General features: G+C 45.4%; 1 protein-coding gene across 1 annotated transcript; it reads left to right on the top strand.

Moving 5' to 3' along the window:
• Positions 1–1,163: 1,163 nt before the first annotated feature.
• smad7 (SMAD family member 7) lies at positions 1,164–18,437 on the top strand. The gene is made up of 4 exons (XM_026297976.2): positions 1,164–2,635; positions 3,473–3,526; positions 7,191–7,262; positions 17,564–18,437. The coding sequence occupies exons 1-4, from the start codon at positions 2,170–2,172 to the stop codon at positions 18,100–18,102; spliced, it is 1,131 nt and encodes a 376-aa protein (XP_026153761.1). The 5' UTR covers positions 1,164–2,169; the 3' UTR covers positions 18,103–18,437.
• The last annotated feature ends 893 nt before the right edge of the window (positions 18,438–19,330 follow it).

Below are 19,330 nucleotides of genomic sequence, written 5' to 3'. Positions count from 1 at the left end.
TATTTCAGCAGAGGCTGATGTGTTTGATAGGTTCTGGTTTATGGCTTTTACAATACATTATGGACCATATTAAGGTAATAGCCTACGTTTAATATGAGCAGTGCAGCTAATTGTCTAACCATCTAGGCAAAGCCTTTTAATTACATTTTTATGTGCGTCCATAAATATAAAATAACAAAGAAACACTGAAAGTGTGTTTGTCTGTTAAACTGGAAATACATCAGATAAAACACTGTAAATAAACTGGATAGATTCTGTTACAAAGGCCTCTCAAGAGTCTGGTCCTCCGCTTGTGAGCAGGTGTAGAGGATAAATAAAGGAAACGGTTGTATTGATAATAAAGACAAACATGTTCGTCCCGCTTGAAATGCAAACATCCAGAGGGCGGCAGCAGCGCGCCCTGATCTGTCTCGGACAGGTTCTCTGTGTTTTTTCTCCCTTAGCTGAGTCTGCAGGTACAAAGTCGCTCACCTGGTCCACCCGCCCCCCACCCCCACCACATCCCTCCGAAACCACCCCACCCACCCCACGGTGGAGGGCCAGAAACTCCAGTCCTGAAACCATCTCCATTAAGCAGCAGCTAAAGGTAAAACCTGAACGTGTGTTTGGTTCGTCGAGGTTAACGGGGACTTCAAACGCTGCCTGAGAGGTTCCAGACAGGGGGAAGAGTTCACAGGTTCAAACCAAAACTATCCTGAGTGATCACATCATGACAACAAACATGTTTCATTTGGAGCAGAAAATAGAAACGTCGGGATTTATTTGACTATATATATCGATTTCTAGCTCAATTACGCACTTTTACCTCACAGGTACATATTCACTACCGATGGATCATTAATAAAACACTATTCAAAGGAAAAGGAGCTTCTATAGTTTACCTTAAGTTTGATCATGTATTTAAGTTTGAAATGTTTGACTACATGCATTGAATCGGGAGTTTGACTGTTTGTACTGTCTGTCCCAGTTTCCTAACCTCATCTTCCTATTCGCTATTTGACGCTTTGGAAACTTTTTCTCAGAAAATGTTAACTTTCCTAGTCTTTGCGTGTGCGTGTGTGCGTTTGTGTGTGTGCGTGTGTGTGTGTGTGTGTACGTGTATGCGCGCGCGCACGCCGTGGGCTTTACTTGATCTGTTGTTTGCGCAACACAATCACATTTCTTTTAAGCGACAGGGTGTCTAGACACACACGTGACCGGGCGCGTCAATGCGCACTGGAGACTGGAGACGGAGCAAGGGCACCCAAACCATCCGCCTCATTTACAGACTGAGCCTTCCACCCCCCTCGAGATCAGTCGTCAGCTCGCTCACTTCCACACACACACACGGAAACTTCGTGTGAGATACGAGCTTGGATTATTTCGTTTTAGGGGCATCGGCTACTAAAATAGGTTTCAAGGCTCGGTGCGTGGACGTAACCCGAGGGTCTCTTTCGCTTTGTCTCTGGCTTTGAAACGCAACTCAACTCGGGTTAAAGATCCAGTCCTGGATTTGCTCCCTGGCTCTTGAATGAGGCTCGTTCCTGCCAGCAGACCACATCCTCTGCAGACCAGTGGCATATGTAGACCATAACGGATAAAAGCCCCTGCGAGCCTGGTGGAGAGAGCCCTGCTCTGTGCGGTCGGATGGAGGATTTTGTGGATTAATGCTCACATAGCGGCGAGCTTCGGTTTTCCTGGGATAACTGTGATAGTCTTTCGGCTTAATTAGGCCCCGGTTTGTCTAATTCCCATCAGTCCCAGCGTGCACAGAGAGAAAAGATGTTTTGACATTGTTTATATGCTGAAAATCGACGCTGAGTGTGTTTTAAAGGGGTCAGTTCACAGCGCGAAGCTGCGCATCACCAAGTGAATGATTCTGTGAGTAGAGTCCGCACGCTGCTGAATTCATCCTTACAGGCTGCTCTTCAACGCCCGGAGGTGATGGTGGTTTACCCCCGGAGGAAAATCTGACTGACCCGCGAACCTCCGCTGCTTTTCGGTGATTTAGTCTGCAGAAGGCGAGAGAGACTGGCGTATGCTACAGATTTCCTCTGCTTATCCAGCTCCCGGTTTTTCCACCGTATTTTCTCAGGCTGCTTGTCATTGCCTGGACTCGGATCCCGGAATCTTCATGATTTGCGGACACCATGCTCGTTTTTTAGCCGGGAAACCCTCTTTTCGTCCCGCATGTTTAGGACCAAACGATCGGGGCTCGTCCGGCGACTCTGGAGGAGCCGTGCGCCCGTGGAGGGCGACGGGGAGGCGGATAGAGGGACGCATGGCACCGGGGGCTGCTGCATGGGCAAAGCGACAAAGGTGGCCAAGTCCAACGCCGGTTCGGAGGCTGAATTGAAGGCGTTGACCCACTCGATACTGAAAAAGATCAAAGAGAAACAATTAGAGGTGCTTTTGCAGGCGGTGGAGTCCAAAGGGGGTGCCAGAAGCCCCTGCTTGCTCCTGCCCAGCAAAGTGGACGCCAAAGTGGGTCAGCAGTCTTACTCTCTCCCCATGCTGCTCTACAAAGTGTTCAGGTGGCCGGACCTCAGGCATTCCTCGGAGCTGAAGAGGCTGTCTTGCTGTGAATCCTACGGGAAAATCAACCCAGAGCTCGTTTGCTGCAACCCGCACCACATGAGCAGGCTGTGTGAACTCGGTGAGCTGGATTATTCTCATATCCTCATCTTCACAGCAAAACTTCTGAAATTGTGTTGAATTGTCTGGTGCTCCAGGTTAATTTGAAACCATGTACAAATTCATCACGTCAAACAATGAACAGGCTGAAATGGCCAATTAGCCTAATTCAAGTGACATCACTTCTCTTGGCACAGTTGTCTGAGTTTCCATAAGGTCAGACCTGTGCGGAATAAGTGCCAAGTGGTGGCATTACATTTGAATGTGCCATGTTGCATCTCCGATGTTTTGCCCTAAATTCCCTTCATTTTCTCAAACCTGACTTGAGTGAAGTGTTGGTTTAGAAGCAGAACGTTAATTAGAAAACATGTTTCTGACACTTCAGAGGTGCCAGGTCACTTTGTTTTTATTATTTCAACTTAGAATTTCCTCGTCATCAAAGCTCCGCTTTACAAACAAACAGCCTGTCTGGCATTTGAGCGTTTCACAATTGGCATTTCCAAAGTGCAAAGCGACTCAGCCAGGGCTTTACAGTCTTTCCACGGTGAAGTTTCCAGGACCTGTGTGTGTGCGTGCGCGTGTGCGTGCGCGCTTGCTTGGCGTCCCGGGCAAAAAGAGGCCCGTATCTCAGTTTGTCCTAGACGCTGATAGTGGCCCTCCTGGCGCCAGGCGGCCCCCTGTTTATCTGCCTGCCAATGAAAGGCAATAACCGCCCGGCCGGCCTCACTGCCTGCTGCTCCAGGCTGAGCTGACAGGCACAAGCCCTTTTCCTTGAGGAATGACAACACTTATCATAAAGTTTAGATCTCTCCCTTGTTTTTTTTTCTTCCTCATGCTCTTTTTTTTCCCCTCCATACAGAGTCCCCTCCTCCTCCATATTCGCGCTATCCCATGGACTATCTTAAATCACCAGGTGAGATTGATCTGCATATATAAATACATAAATGCATGTTCTGGTCTCAGCCACATCCACAGGACCGTCTTGTCCTCATGAATGTTTCTGTGTTGTCTTTTATGCCTGACATTACATATGCATATAGTCTTACGCACTAACCCTGCAGTGTGTCTGTGTGTGTGTGTGTGTGTGTGTAGGAAATGGCTCCATGTTATGTTGTGATTTATGATAGCAGTGGAGTGGCACGCCTGGCTGGCTGGCTGGGCAGTTCTAGCATGGCTGGCGTCCAGGGCAAAGCAGCACAAAGTTGAGATACCAGCTATAGACTCACTTGCACGTCACCAGGGGCATAGTGTGTGTCTGGGGGGGGGGGGGTTTGTGTGTGTGTGTGTGTGTGTGTGTGTGTGTATCTATTGTGAATCGCAGCACAGACAGAAAGAGACAGACAGCAGCGTCTCTGGAGACAGCCAGCCTTTATCAGCTGAATTAATCAACAGATTGAGGTTTAGGGTTTGTGTGTGGGGGGTGTTTAACCATCCCACAGTTCTTTTTGCACGTATTTTGTTTTAGAGATTGGGAGAGAACATTGATCTATGCAGTGCATATGCATTTTCATTTCTCCAAATGATCGTTCTTTTTTTTTTCTTCTTCTTTTTCTTAACAAGCTTCTGTCTTGACTAATTGTTTTTTTGCACATGTGCCAGACTCGACATGCTGCTATGGCTGTCATCCTGCTCCCCTGTGCCGGAAAGTGGCATCAGGCTCATCTCATCACCTATTAAGTCGTTTTTGCAGTGTGTTAAATTTCAGGCAGTAACCAGAATAGTGCAAGACTGTGGAGGAATAGAAGGAGATGAGACTCCTGTTTACTCTATACAACAGCAAATGTTTTAGCATATTAAGGCCTCGGTTTTTCATTTTGTCAATTTCCCCACCGTTCCTTCGCTTATTTATTTATGCCTGGTTGTTTCAGTGCAGGAAAAGCTCAGAATTAAACAATGACCAGTCAGCCAACCAGTCAGCCAGTTAGTCAGGAGACAGAGAAAGTGGCTTTCAGCGAGTGGAAACAATAGGAAGTCATTGCAGCTGCAGCCGTGGTTCTTGAAAGGGTCCCCCCCCACCACACACACACACACTCACTCTCTGTCTTTGTCATCTTTATTTACCAGGTTGTGTGATATCGTACTACATAAAAAGCATGTTCAAAATCATAAATACCAGAAGAACTGAACAAAAGTGTTGAATGAACTTCTCTTTATATGCAGCCCTCTGTGATGTGATGCCTGTTTTAATGTAGAGCTTTGTATGAGTTCATTTGGAGACTTTCCACTGATGAAAAGAAACTAGAAGGTAAATAGGAAATGCAAGCTGGATGCAGACAAAGGAAATGATTATACAACTTGTGTTACCACTGTCCCCCCACTTAGAGCAACCTGAAAAGGCTGTGTGGGAATTAAATGTTGCCACCAAGAACAGAACAAGACAAGGAAATATCCTTGTAATGTTATCCAAGGAGAGGACAGACAAGGAAAAGAAAGTTTAACAATTTGCTTGTATTTAAAGTCACACTTTATTGTAACTTCACTGAAGAAGTGCAACAGTCTTGATCTCACCTGCTGTGTCCTCATTTGGTTGCATTCAGTCAGTGCAGCTGCAGTTGTGGTTGATCAAATGAAACTGTCTGTCTGTATGTCTGTACTGGAGGAGGGTGAATGGCAACATATGTTGATAGACAATGGATCAGGCAGGAGGGCGCACACACACACACACACACACACACACACACACAACAAGTGAGCTTATCAAGCAGAAAGACAGGGGTTTTTCCTCGGTGCCTCAGGGAGCTGTCAGTCATCATCTCCTTCCCATTACTGCAGGCTCTTACAGTTTTCTATACTATTCTTTGCATTTGTGGTATATTAGCAAGTATGGTGTGTTAAATCATCACGCCATTCATAAAATATGCATAGTTAACTTTCAGAAGGCAATCAGACATAAACATCTGCATGAAGAGAAAGAGCCATGGATTTTATGATGATGGTTTTATGATTCCAGTGAGCAGGAAGTGGGGTTATATGTGTCAGGGTGCCTGTCCGCTCCAGCAGCAGCCGTCAATATTAAAGCAGTCCAGATGTAAAACACCACCTTGTTTCAGCTCTGGGGAATATAAATCACACACTGTTTAGCTCTTTCTCTCTGATGCCCATTCAGCTCTGTGGTCATCTGTGAACTGTTGGCCCGAGAGACCAGGGCAAGGCTGCTGGCAGCCAATGAAAGCAAGGCAGGCTGGGCTATGCCCGTGCATCTCGTTACTGTGACCACAGCAGCACGGGCTGCGTCTGGACCGGGCAGGGTGGCGGGGTCTAGGGCTCGCAGTGAAACCACTCTGGTTGCTGGTTCTTTATTACTGGTCACACAGGAGGCCATGGAGATCTGTTAGCTAGAAAGTAGAAGCATTCAGCAGAAAGACCATGTTACCCCTCCTCACCATATGTGGATTCAATGCTTTCAGACCGCAACACACTGTATGGCGATCATCCCTAAAGGCTCATTTCTGCTTTTTTTTGCAGCTTGTTTGCCATCAGACCAAATGCAACAGTTATGTGCCTATTACATTATATCCCCCATAAACTGTCCATCAGTCATAATTGAGTCAGGGTGTAGGTGACCACCACCACACGCTGCTGCTGAATGGATTGTAGGTGTAGTGCAGTGCTGACATGCAGCAAAAGGAATGTATCATTAGTGAATACCAAACTACCAGCAGCAATTCTGCAGCAGAGCTAGCCCACTCCCAGCGGTCTGCTGCTCTGCTCGGCACACACAGCGGTTTTGTTAAAGTTCTATTCAGGTGTCATGTTGAAACTAGTCTGCATTACAAGTGTTCTTGGAAGTTAAGCATTCGAATGCAAAGAGAGAGAGAGAGAGAGAGAGAGAGAGAGAAGGACTACTTCTCATCTATTGTCTGCTTTTTCTTTTTTGCTGCTGAAAAAATGTTCAGTGCACAACTTTCAAGGCTTTTTGAAGCTGTCTGCCTCATTGTTTTTGCTAGAATGGAGTGTTTGCTGATAAAATGTTAAACGGCACAGACGCCACACAAACATTTAACTTGTTCTGAGGTAGAAACATTTCAGATACACCGCCTGGTTGCAAAGGCTTAGATTTCTGATTGAGGATGTTTCAGCTCTTTCTCTGTCCTTAGAGAGAGAGGTAGAAAGATGAAGCTTGTGAAACAATTATGAGACCAGTTTGTGTCTTTATTAAAAGGGGAGACACAGAACACAAAGTGTTGCATTTATGGTCTTCAAATATTTGATCTGTATTTGGTTATTGAGCTGGGATCAGAAGCTGCAGCCCCAACCCTCACCCCAGTCATTAGCAGAGAGAGTACGGCTCTTTCCAGATCAGGAGCTTGTCTATGCAGAGATGCATGGCTAACGTACCTCATGAAGCACTGGATTATGGGGGATTATCAGGGGTGCAAGAAACTCTGCACTGTAAGTCTTCTGCGTCTGTGAGAGAGAGTGTGAGCTTCGTCGTCAGCGTCTTCATTAGGCATTGATTTCACCAGAGTGATTGACGGCCTCACAGCTGCTGCTTTGCCTTCAAACACACATGCAGGAACACACACACACAGGAACACACACACACTGTACTAATTAAAATTTTCTCTCTCCATTAGATTCTCCAGACTCTGGACCTTCATCCAGTAATACTGGGGGAACAACATATTCGGCCCCTGTGGGGCTTTCAGGTAAATATCCAAACAAATATATTTCTATTTTTATTACCAGTTTCTTGTCTCTTTCTACTGTCGACTCTCTTTGCTAGTAATATTAGCTTGCTCCCATGTTTTCTTTCCCTTCTCCTAAGCTTTCCTCCCAACGCACATACTCATCTCTCTTCCATACTTGTGATGATGAGGCAGTGATTGTGGGGCCCCCTACTTCCCCTCTGTAATAAAAAAAAAAACACCAGTGAAGGAGGGTGGTGTATTTCTCCCACATCCACATGAATTCCTCCCTCCTGGCCCTTTGAACAACTCTCCTCTCTTCTCCTCTTCCTCTCACATTCCCTCTCATCCTTTTCTGTGTCATGTTGTAATGGGAGACAAACATGCTGAACCGTTGTTTGGAGAAGAATATGCTCTGTGCGTGCAGTATGGGGGAGGAAAAAAAAAGCAGCGACAGGAGGCTTCAACTGACATGCGAGTGTTTGTTTGGGTGTGTTTGAGCATACAGGGGATGTCTTTGTAGACAGTTAATGCTCCTCTGGGTTCTGTGTGTGGACACAGGCGCCTTTCTTTCTTCCATCTCTCATGCAGGATGTGTTTTGGGCTTCCTCAGCTTTTCTCCCATAATCCCCTTTGGCAGCAATGCCTTCCTTACCAAGCGCCCTGTCTGCAGACCACAGGAATACGATGGTGTTCAGGGGAGAAAGAGTTTGTTCTAAGATTGCTCTGTGCTGTTCTCTGCTTTCCTTTGCCTCAGATGGTTTTCATTACCGGGCCTTTAAAACCTGTTTTATGTCAGTTGCTGTTCGCTGCCCATTTTCCCCCCTCCTTTGTTTGGTGGTAGAGGGGTGGAGGGGTTAGCCTGCCTGGATGTGTGTGTGTGTCCGTAGATGGGGGAAGAGATTAGAGCAGTGCTTTAAAAACAATGGAACCAAAAATCAGCCTCTCCTCTCCAGTGCTCTCCTCCAGATAGTCACTGAAGTCCTGTCTGTGTGCATTAAGTAAAGACACATTTTAGACCCAGTTCAAACTGTGAAACCTAAGAACTAGAGTCTTAACAGGCGCCTCCTTGCTCCCTCCCTTACTCCTTCCCTGCCTCAGTAAGGCATACATGTTACCCTTCCTCCTCCTCCCCTGTTTTCCTTCCTGGCGAGGATGACATGGCGGAGCCGGCCAGCTCTCTGGTGAATGGGCCTCCTCAGTAAAAGCAGTAGAGGTACAGAGGATGGGGTGGGATGGCCGAAGCACTTGGCCCTCATGATTTTACTGGCAAGCCAAGAAAAAAAAAAATAGGCTGCTCCATTCCTCCTTTCCCCCGCGCAAACTCCCTCCTTCCCTGCTCTCTCCCTCTGGGGCCCTGACAAAAGAAACATGGCTCTCCCAGAGGCCTGCTGCTGACCTTCTAATTCACTCACTCTGCCCTTTTTATGTTCTTCTCCAGACATATTTACAGAGAGGAAGAAGGAAGAGAGAGGAGGGTGCCTTTGAGGAAAAGAGGGTGGCAAAGGCCTGAAGTTAGCAAGTTGCACTGGTGCTGTTTCGCACTGTAGCAGAATAAATATTTGACAACCTGAAGGAAAAACTATAGTAGGTATGAAGTTGTACTTTAGCAAAAGCAAACAGGACCCAAATAAAGATTCTCATTCTCTAGAAAAAGAAAACATCCCCCTCTCCATTTTGGAAAAAACAAGCCCATCCAGGCTGGAAGGAGTTAAATGAGCTGCGACAGCGACAAGCGCAAATGCAAACTAGGCTGCCTGCCAGGCTACCAGCTCCAAAGCTCCTCTTGCTGGCCCGCGTCATCAGCTTGGAACAGAGCAGAGAGCAAAGGAGAGGAGGGAAAAGAAGAGGCGTGGGGGGGTCGATTGCTGAAGGCCTGGAGCTGGGTATCGGGGTGCTGATCTCAGTTTGAGCTGGGTTGAGGGCTTAGCTCAAGGGTTTAGGTCCACCCAAGAACTGAAGAGATTTGGAAATCAATGTTAAGAGAGCATTGGATTGTTGTTTATGAACCTGAGGAGTGTTAAGTAATATTTAAACTTGTTAGAGACTGGATTGTTTATGACCAGCTTAGGTTACAGTCTTGTAGCAAACATTTTTTTCAAGGGTAAGAAGTCTGGAACATTTTTTAATGAAAAACCAGTGTCAGCTTGACAAGATAGTGGTTTGGCCTGTGGGACAGCATGTAAATGTGTGGATACTTGGGCTGGGTAATTTTTTCTCTGCTAGTGCCGCTGTGATACCTAAGTTTTGGTCCTGGTACGAGAACAACACTTTAACAAATGTAGACAGGTTTTTACCCTTTTTCATTTCGCAGAAGAATCCAAGTGAGATCAAATGTATCTTAAAGACAAACAGATGTACAATAACTTTCCATTGTTTAAAATTGGCCACATTTTGAATTGAGTCTGGATATAAGTAAAACGTGAATAGATTTATGTTCGTAACTTCGTTTTTAGTGCCAATTTTCTGCACTTATTAGTTTTGATGCTTAGTAATATGGATGTATTGGGTCCAAAGGATCAATACTGTAAGCTTTAGTGTGTACATGCATCAGCTCTTCTTTGGAGGTGGGTTACAGACGTCTGTTTGTGCCAAGCTCTCATTAGATGTGTGGCATCGGTGTGCGTCTGTGTGTCTGTGTGTGTGTGTCTGTATTGGTGGCATGCCTGCTGGTGCCATCGGGGACTGACCCGGAGCGCCTGTGTGTAACAGGATCCAGTTGAGCTGCAGTGACATGTACGCACACATACACATGTTCACACATACACACAAGCAGGCAGATAGAATGACCTGGTGCGAGTCCTGGCACACGGCCGACTATCACACAGGCGCTTCCTCCCACTGCAGGTTAAATTTAGGCTGAGTTGTATTCTTACACCACCAGCCAGTCACCTCACTCGACAGACAGTCGGCCAGCCCTTCACTCAGTCAATTAGTCATCCACTGAATCGGCTGGAGGTATAACCTTCATCAGGGGCCGTAACAGATTAAAATTAGTCTTGGCATCTCAGCACATTAAATCAACCTAGTTCTACTGTCATATGGAAAGCCCCAAAGAAACAGTTTAGTCCAAGACCAGTGAGAGAAAAGGCCTGTGTGTTGTTTTTAAAATTCTGTTTTTTAAAGGAAGTTGAGTTTAAGTCACCAGTGTTACACCAAAGAACCTATCCTAGTTTCAACAATCACCAGATCGACTCAGAAACAGAGCACCCTCAGTCTCCCTCCTCTCCTTCTCGGCATTCCTGCCTTGTTTGGGTTAGCGGGGAAAGGAAAGGGTTGCACAGGATATGACCTCATGTCTTTGAGGAAAAGGCAAGTGGACAGGGAGGCCGCTCAGGCCTCATCTTGACAGAAAACAAACAGTGGAGTACAGCAACCAGAAAGAAAGGATGAAATACAACAAGAAAGGAAGAAAGGAATTGAACATTTCTTCTACCCCAGCAAAAGTGTGAATGTATATGTGGACTATTATATATTAAGTGCACGGCTACAGAGAAAATGAACACTTGATGTAATTTTCGTTTTGTTATTTCTTTCCTTGTTCAAACATTAAGTGGAAGGAATGAAGAAGGAGAGAAGATGGCGGCTTTGGGTGGAGGGAGAGATGGCCGGCAGCTCAGCTCTGTTCTCTGTAATTTGGAGGCTCTATGTAAGCCAGTGAGTTGAGCAGAGCAGAGCCGGGCCACTCCGTGCCGGGCCAGGATCTCTCATTACTCCCCACTTCCTCTCCTTGCGCAGCGGCCAAGCCGCCTCTTGGCAAGGGACTTAATTTTGGTTTTGGCCGTCCTCTGTTCCCCACCCTGTGTCATTATGCTGTGCAAATCGAAAAAACAGCATGCAGAGACAGCGAAGGATGTAGAGGAGGGGAAAAGAGAAGAGAGGTCAGAGAGAAATTATGCCTAGCCTGCATGTCTTTGTGTGTGTGTTTTTGCACATTTTCCTAAGCTTTAGATACTTGATGTTGTGTTGTTGTAACATAGCATAGCATACAGTTAAAAACATTAGCTTACCTTGGCATGGCCCCCAGATTAAAAGGTGGGCTATGCAATTTTGGCTCAGAGCCAGAGCTGGAGGGAAGCCCAGAACAAGATGAACATTGTTTTGGTTTTCAGGCACTCTGTGGAAGTGGATTTTGACATTACCTGTATGAAGATATGAAATAGTGTGTGTGTGCGTGTGTGTGTGTGAGTGAGTGAGCGAATGAGTGAAGGTAGAAGAGCAAGGGAGGGAGAAGCCCCCTTTAGCAGGAATAATAAAATGGAAATAAGTGGAGGCACATTCCTGTAAACCTGTGTGTAAGTGTGAGTGAGTGTGCGTGTGCGTGTGTGTGTGTGACACATTGCTGCTGTCTTCACCCTCCCGCCTGCTCATTCATGTAGTTGCATTTTTCTTTTGTGTGCTCTGAATGGAGGTGTGTGTGTGTGTGTGTGTGTGCGTGTGTCCGTGTCCGTCCGTCCGTCCGTCCGTCCCTCCCTCTCTTGATCTCGGCAGACTCAGCTATGTCAGTAGCCACATCTCTATTACAGACCACAGCACTGGCATACACTCTCTCTCTCACACACACACACACACACACACGGACACCCACACACATTCAGTGGTAGATAATTATTAATAACAGAGCAACACAACAACAAAAGCTAAGGCCGCACTCAACTGGCTCCGCTGGTTGTCGGTCTCTCTCTGTTTGCGGTGTCTTTATTATTTAGTTCCCACGGTGTTTCTGTGCCACAACAATGTGGGTGATTGTTCAGCTTGTCTGTCCATCTGCCCCTAGCGCCGCGTGCACGTGTGTATAAATGGAGATATAGAGCCTGTGGGTCATTTTCTGACTTGTGTGTTTGTAAAAGTGAGCTGATGACATCATTACAGCCTGCCTGGCACCCTGTAACCAGCTAGCCAGTGTTTATTTATCCTGTCACCCTGGGAAATCTGGGCAGCCGGGGATAGTTGTGTGTTAGGGTCAGCATGATGAAGTGTTAGAATAATAACTCAGCAGGAGTAGGAAGGAGGTGTTACAGAAGAACAAAATGTCCTTCAGTAAAAAAGTATTGTGATAATGTAAATCCAACTGAAAGATGCTTTTGTAATTGTTTTATCTCAGCTTGAGGAAAAACACTTTTCCTAAACATCAAGACATTGTGACCATGTAATTATAGCAGAAACATCCACTCAGAGAAAATTATACTGTAGATGGAGGCATTAGGAAAACATGTTCCATTTCTTCTCCTTATCTTCTCCCAGTTGTGGCTGGATGGTTCATGTTAGAGATGGCGTGTCTGCAACTCATTCTCTCTATCTGTGTTCCTGCAAGGACTCAGATCTCTAGATAGCAAAACTGTGCCACTCCCCTGTGTGGTTTTCCTGCCATCAGGGCTTATTTAGATTTCCTGAAATGAGGGGGAAGGACTCCACATCTTCTTGCGTAACCTGCCACCCCAAAGAGGCACTTCCCCACTACCTTCTCTTTGTCTGTCTCTTCAGCCTCTACCATCGCTGAACAATATGTAATTTCTGCTTCAACGTTTTACAAAGGCTGAACTTCAATAAGGGAAATCAGGCCCACCCAGTACAATTCATCACTTATTTTACTGTTTCATAGAAAATGAAAGCTGCCAAAGATTGCTTGTGCATGATTAACTTAATTGACTTTAGACATCAAAATCAGTTTATAGATCTTCGAGATTAATACTTCATTTGGGAAAAATGTTGTATAAGGTCTTTTGTGGCTGCGTGCAGTCTAAGTTGCTTCAAATTTGAGTCAGTGTTGGTTGAGTCTGAGGACACATGTTTGAAAATAGAGTGTGAAAGAGAATCTTACCAGATCTCTGTAGCCCTCTGGTTATTGGTGCGTGAGGCTGCATTAGTTGAATTCCTGGTGGTGGTGTAGCATTGTGGGTAATCTAGGTGGCAGGTGGCATTAACTGTCACTGTCCATCGTGAGTCAGATAGTGTTAAAGGAATGTAATCATAAATTGGTGGAAATCCAAGCAATTAATCTGGTAATTCAGCCTGATCTAATGACATTTTGGTTACTAGTTACATGGTCTGCTGAAAAACAAGCAATCACAGTCATTCTAAGGCTTTTACATACTGACCTTTGTGTTTTAGTTTATGGCTTAGAAGGCTGTGGTGTTGTATCAGTGTATTGACTCCTCTTTCTTCACTGCACACATTGGCTAACCCTTCCTCTTTCTGAAGGGGTTGCCTCTCATTCAATGTCTTGCTGCTGAATAGAGTGAACAGACAGCAAACCTGCTATTGAGGACTCTTAAGTTGTCCTAACTGAAAAAATCAATCAGATCAAATGTTTTTGTGAACACCAAGAGCAAAATACACGTGCTTTCATTACAGACAGAAATTCAACTACATAGGGCTGAACATATTTGCAATGGCAGAGAACAAAAGGAATGCCTGAAGGGTGACCCTTGACCTTTGGAATAGACTTTCCCCGGCTACAGAGAGAGGGTGTTGACTTAGAAAATAAGGCACCATGAAGAGCCCTTCCTTCCCTCTCAAACTGTTTCCTTCAGGCCTGCCTCATTCCTCTCTTGAGCGCCTGTGTGTGTTTGATGGCGGTGGTGTCATTACATGTTTGAACTGAAAGAGGCATAGACACACACACACACACACACGCACGCACATACACACATACTGACCTCTCATGGATCGATACGAGACAGTTCTCAGGAGCCTCCTCACTATTTACCGATGTTGATAGTGCTGTGTCCAGAACTGAAGGCTGAAAAATGTGTGTGTATGAGGAGGCAGGCATGCTACTCTGTGACTGTGTTGACTTGTAAGAATAGTAGCAACCTGGCGAGTATGTGTGTGTGTGTGTTTGGAGTCAGACAGAGGTAATGATTAACCTTTCCAGACTGTGTTTCTGGCACTGAGAGAAGCACCCAGTCTGACATCACCCTCCTCCCCCCTTCAGCCATCCCTCCTCCCTTTGACCAAGTCCATTTGTCTCAACTAGTATGGCATCCAAAAGACCATGGACCATTAAACTCCACAAGGGAGCTAGCAGTCTGTGTGTGTGTGTGTGTGTGTGTGTATGTGTGTGTGTTTGCCAAATTTGCCTTCCTTGTACCATGATTTAAATATTTTGCAAACAAAAATGCATATTATATTTTTGCAGAGCAGCCTGCTTTGTTGCTGTAGCTTCCCCCCATAGACCATAAACTGTTCATCCATTAAATACCTAAAAAAAACATGAGCAATATGCTGTTTTTGTTTGCACAGTGTTCCTAATGCTTCACCTCCACATTAGCTCTCACCAGCTGCTTCCTACATTTCTTGTATAGCAAAAATGCTTTTAACAAGATCTGTTATTATTATCATTCACAATCACATGACGCACTCCACACCACACTAACTGCAAGAGGGAAATTCTCTCTTTTTTTTTTTTTTTTTTTTTAATTCTTGGGTCAAATCAGAAAGGGACTGACCAACAGCAGACAGCTGACAGGAGCAGAGCAGAAAGGGCCAGGGTGACAGATGGCCTCAGGCTGCCAGCTAGCCAGCTTATCTCTAGCAAGGAGAAGACCGAGACAGGCGGGCTGAAAGGCCACAGAGCAGACAAGCAGGTGGGGCAGCAGACAGATAGACAGACTAATGCTTTGATAGGCAGACATCCAGAAAGCAGACAGACACACTGGCAGATGTACAGACAGCTCTTTAAGTGTTCAGGGGCTGGAGCTGATGGAAACATGGTGCTCTAAGGACAGTTGGACTCGGCACAGACGCTCTGACGACACTGTCTCACACACACACATACATACACCTGTGTGAGGAGCACCTGAAATTGTGTCAGACTGTAACATGAGGAGCCTGACAAGCAGACACCTCATACAACACAAAAACACTATGTGTTAAAAATTCAGTTAAATGAGCCGTGCATTTGGAACAAGGTGTATTGATATGTGTGTGCATTTTTGTGTGTGTGGTTCTGTGTTCAGCTGCATTACTCATGAGGTGTAAGCTCATCTGCTCTGAGGACAAACTGAACAAGGCTGTGTCCTAGTCTGCCTGTCTCGCTTTCTCTCTGTTGAGATATTGAACAGTACAAAGATTTTTTGTTTACTAGGGTCTAAAAGTTAGTATGCAGTTCTTAACGGGTCTGTCTACAGCAATATGGCACTTGTACTGTAGTACTTTTACATTATGATATTGCGACTGTATACAAAAAGGATATGCCACTGCTTTACTAACTGACCCATTTTGTGGTCATACTCTCCTCTGTTGTTTTTTCAACTCTTTCTTCCATCTTTTTCGTTCTCCCTCGCCTCTGTGGTTCTCACTTACTGAGTTTCTGAGAGGAGAGGCGACGAGGGAGGGGAAGCAGGGCAGTTAGTGTAGTCCTGAATAGCAGGGTGTTTTCAAGCTGAAATGACAGGCTCAGACAGGCAGCCGCTCTAATGACCTCTGACGCCAGGCCCTGTCTCTCTCAGCAATAACAAACACACACAGAGCCCCACAGGTGAACTCCACCAGCAGGCCCTCTGTCAACTGTTAAGAAAGTCCAATGCGTCCTTTTCCTTATCAACCCTGGCTGTTCCTGTATGCACATGTAAAAGAGAGCAGGATCCAAGACGCTGCCTGACATCAGCCTAAGATACATAAGACACTTTCTGTCTCTTATCTCAAAGACAAATGCTTTTTTTTCCCTCCATTTTGTCTAAGGTAGATAACTGGGTACTTAGTTTCCCCCAGCACCCCATGAGCACGGATTTACGATAAACTCCCTGAGGCTTGACTCTGACCAACTTCAAAGAACACAGCCCCTCTTGTTTTATGGAAGGCATGCTTTCAGTTTTTCTTCCCCCTTCCCTCCTGTCTGTTTCTGTCTCTCTTCTCCCAGTGTTGTCTTTTTCTTCCCTTTTTTCTCCCTCCCTCTTTCTGCATCTAATGAAGCCTAATGACAGGCCACGGTGAGTCCACACAGGCCGACAGAGATCCTGCCGCATTAATGTTGCAGTTTGTCTCAGACGGGACCTTCCAAATTACCGGTTACATTCACAGCTACCGCAGGATGAAACGACAGGGGGAGGGGAGTGGGTTGGGGTTTGAGGGGAAAGACGAGGGCAACTGAAATGGCTCTAAGAGAACCTCTGTTCATTTTTTCCCTCACATATAGTTCCTCTCTTCAAGGTTCCTTAACCCTTAAATGTGTCTTTCATCAAGGGGCCATTGGAGTGTTTGTGTGTGTGAGAGAGAAGAGAGGAAGTATAAAAGACTGTTGAGCTGTTGATAAAGGTTGCAGCAATTAGGTGATGACCTTAAAAGCTTAACAGACGCTTAAAAATCAGGAGAGGAAGCAAAGTTGCAAAAGTAACAGTCAAAATATGCGAAAAGCATTCCTTCTCTTCCACACCCCACCCCCTCTTTCTTTCCTCTCGCACTCTCTCTGTCTCCCTCTGTTTCCCTTGCGCCTGACTGGCTCCCACTTTTCTAGCTGGGAGCCAGATTTCTGTGGAATAGAGATATGAGGGGAGGGTGAGGGACAGCGCAGGAGGCACACTGAAGGGAGACAGGAGTGGGAGGTGGTAGGGGGAGTTTGGAAATTGGAGCATGGCCAGTGTTATACTTTTACGCTCAGGGGAAACTTTAGACTGGAGAGGCCTAGCTTGTCAACGATTCAGACACCAGGGTTTGAGAGTTAATGGCCTGCCTTACTTGTCAGCTAAGGACCGTGTGCTTCACCGTAGACGGGAATGGTTTATGTGTTCATGGGAAAGTGCCTCGTCTTGCTGCTGCTGCTCAGTTACTGAGGCCTGGTATTTGTAAAACACAAATTCAAAAGTAGTTTTTAATTCCCTCCATCGAGGCAAAGCATGTTGCTGTAGTGAGCCTATGAAGACAGTCGGTTGATGTCAGTACATTGGCTGAGCTGATACAAAAAGACAGTGAGCCAGACAGAAGATAAGCTTTTAATGCCTAGACAAATATTATACTGCATGTGGACACTTGCCTGCTAGTGTCTCTGAGTTGCTTCTCTTGTCTGAAGTCCAGGAATTCCAACATGGTTTTCCTGTATGGCAGAAATTGAGGATGACCAGTTTTGGCTCTTGACTAAAGCAAATTCTCTATTTCCCAAAACGGGTATAAGGAAGAAGTTGTGGGAAAGCAGCAATTACTGAGTAGTGAAGTGTAGCCTTTGCTTTTATTAGAAAGAAGCTTGTGATTAGAAGTCCCTCACCACAAACTCATGCCGTCATATTTTCCTCCTGATTTGCATATCTAAGTATTACAGTCTCATCATGTCCTTCTTTTGCTCCTTTCTCAAGTCTAACCTTGTCCATTTTTGTTTCCTCCTTCAGATTCCCTGGCGTTGCAGGAGTCTGGGGAACGGGCCCATTGGTGCGTGGTGGCATACTGGGAGGAGAAGACACGTGTCGGGCGCCTCTACTCAGTCCAGGAGCCCTCTCTGGACATCTTCTATGATCTACCTCAGGGGAACGGCTTCTGCCTGGGCCAGCTCTGCTCCAACAACAAGTCACAGCTAGTGCAGATGGTGCGGGCCAAGATCGGCTATGGCATCCAGCTGACGCGTGAGCCAGACGGGGTGTGGGTCTACAACCGCAGCTGCTACCCCATCTTCATTAAGTCGGCCACACTGGACAACCCAGATTCACGCACGCTGCTGGTGCACAAGGTGTTCCCTGGTTTCTCCATCAAAGCTTTTGACTATGACAAGGCCGGCACCCTGCAGAGGCCAAATGACCACGAGTTCACACAGCAGCCTCGTACAGGCTTCACGGTGCAGATAAGCTTTGTGAAAGGCTGGGGACAGTGCTACACCAGACAGTTCATTAGTAGCTGCCCATGCTGGTTGGAAGTCATCTTCAACACCCGATAGCAGCAGCCTTCCTCTTCTTCACCCTCGTCTCCTCCTCTGTTTCCTCACAGACTACACCCACTTTCCTTTTTTTGTTCCAGAGGTTCAAACTGAAAAAAAGTTTTAAAAGAAGAAGAAAGTATAAAATTCTGATGGACTTTGTTTAATAAATGACTAAGAGTTAATTAAATAAAATAAGAAGTGAAAAATGTATTTGTTATATATAAATATATTATTAATTGTAAATATGAAGACGTTTTATATGCATCATTATTTATGTATTGTGCAATGTGTTGATGAGAAAAAGAAAATAAGATGCACTTTGCTTAATATAAATGCAAAACAAAGAAATGCCAAAATAAAAAAAAAAAATACAAATAACATTTCTTGTTCAGTCCATGCTTTATCTTTGGGGATGTGTTGGGTTTAGTAAGTTTTTTTTAAGATTTTTGTTTTGTTGTGCATAATCCAAGTTGGATTATTTCAATGGATCCTCATGTCAGGTCCCGTAAACCCCTGTTGTCCCTTTCCTATGACCACTCAACTCTGGCTTTGTGACGCTGTAGCACTTTGATGTCATGTTGTGGATGGTAAAGAGCATTTCCCCGTGACACAACATGAGTCAGTCAGTGACAGAGTCATAGCTCACTGGCCCTGCTCTTCCAAATTCATTATGCCTTTTAAAATTGTCTGTTTTCCTGATTTATTTTGGGATAAATGGCCCCTCTCCCTCTCTGTCATTAACTGGCCGATGACATCACAGCCAGGAAGTGGTGATGACAAATCTCAGGAATGAATGAAGTCTACAGACAGACTGGCTTCCTGGAGGAGGCTGCTCATTTAAATGGCTCAACAAAGGAATGTAACTTATCAAACAATTCCACAAAGAATTTAGTGCCCCACCTGAGGAAATGATAACATACTGGAAGATTAATGTTACGAGACATTTTAGATATCAGAGGATTGAATGGAGATTAGAGGCGATGGCCTATTTATGACCTATTGTGTTCTTAAAAACAAGACAAAACAAAATAGATTTCTTTCTAACAATCTATTTCTGTGTTTGCGTGCGTGCACGCATTCATGTGTTTATGTGTGTCTGGCTGGGCCTTGTCCTGTTGCTAGTCAGATGGATGTCTGTGAAGAGGATTAGTACTGTAAGCCTGCTTTACCCACACACACTGTCTGAAAGACCTACATTCATAAGACCCACTTTCCGCATCATCCAAACTTCATCCTCCAGTTTTCT

Source organism: Mastacembelus armatus, chromosome 12 (assembly GCF_900324485.2).
Source record: "Mastacembelus armatus chromosome 12, fMasArm1.2, whole genome shotgun sequence".
Lineage (NCBI taxonomy): Eukaryota > Metazoa > Chordata > Actinopteri > Synbranchiformes > Mastacembelidae > Mastacembelus > Mastacembelus armatus.
Note: the sequence above shows the minus strand (reverse complement) of the source record. Positions and strands in the feature narration are given on the sequence as shown.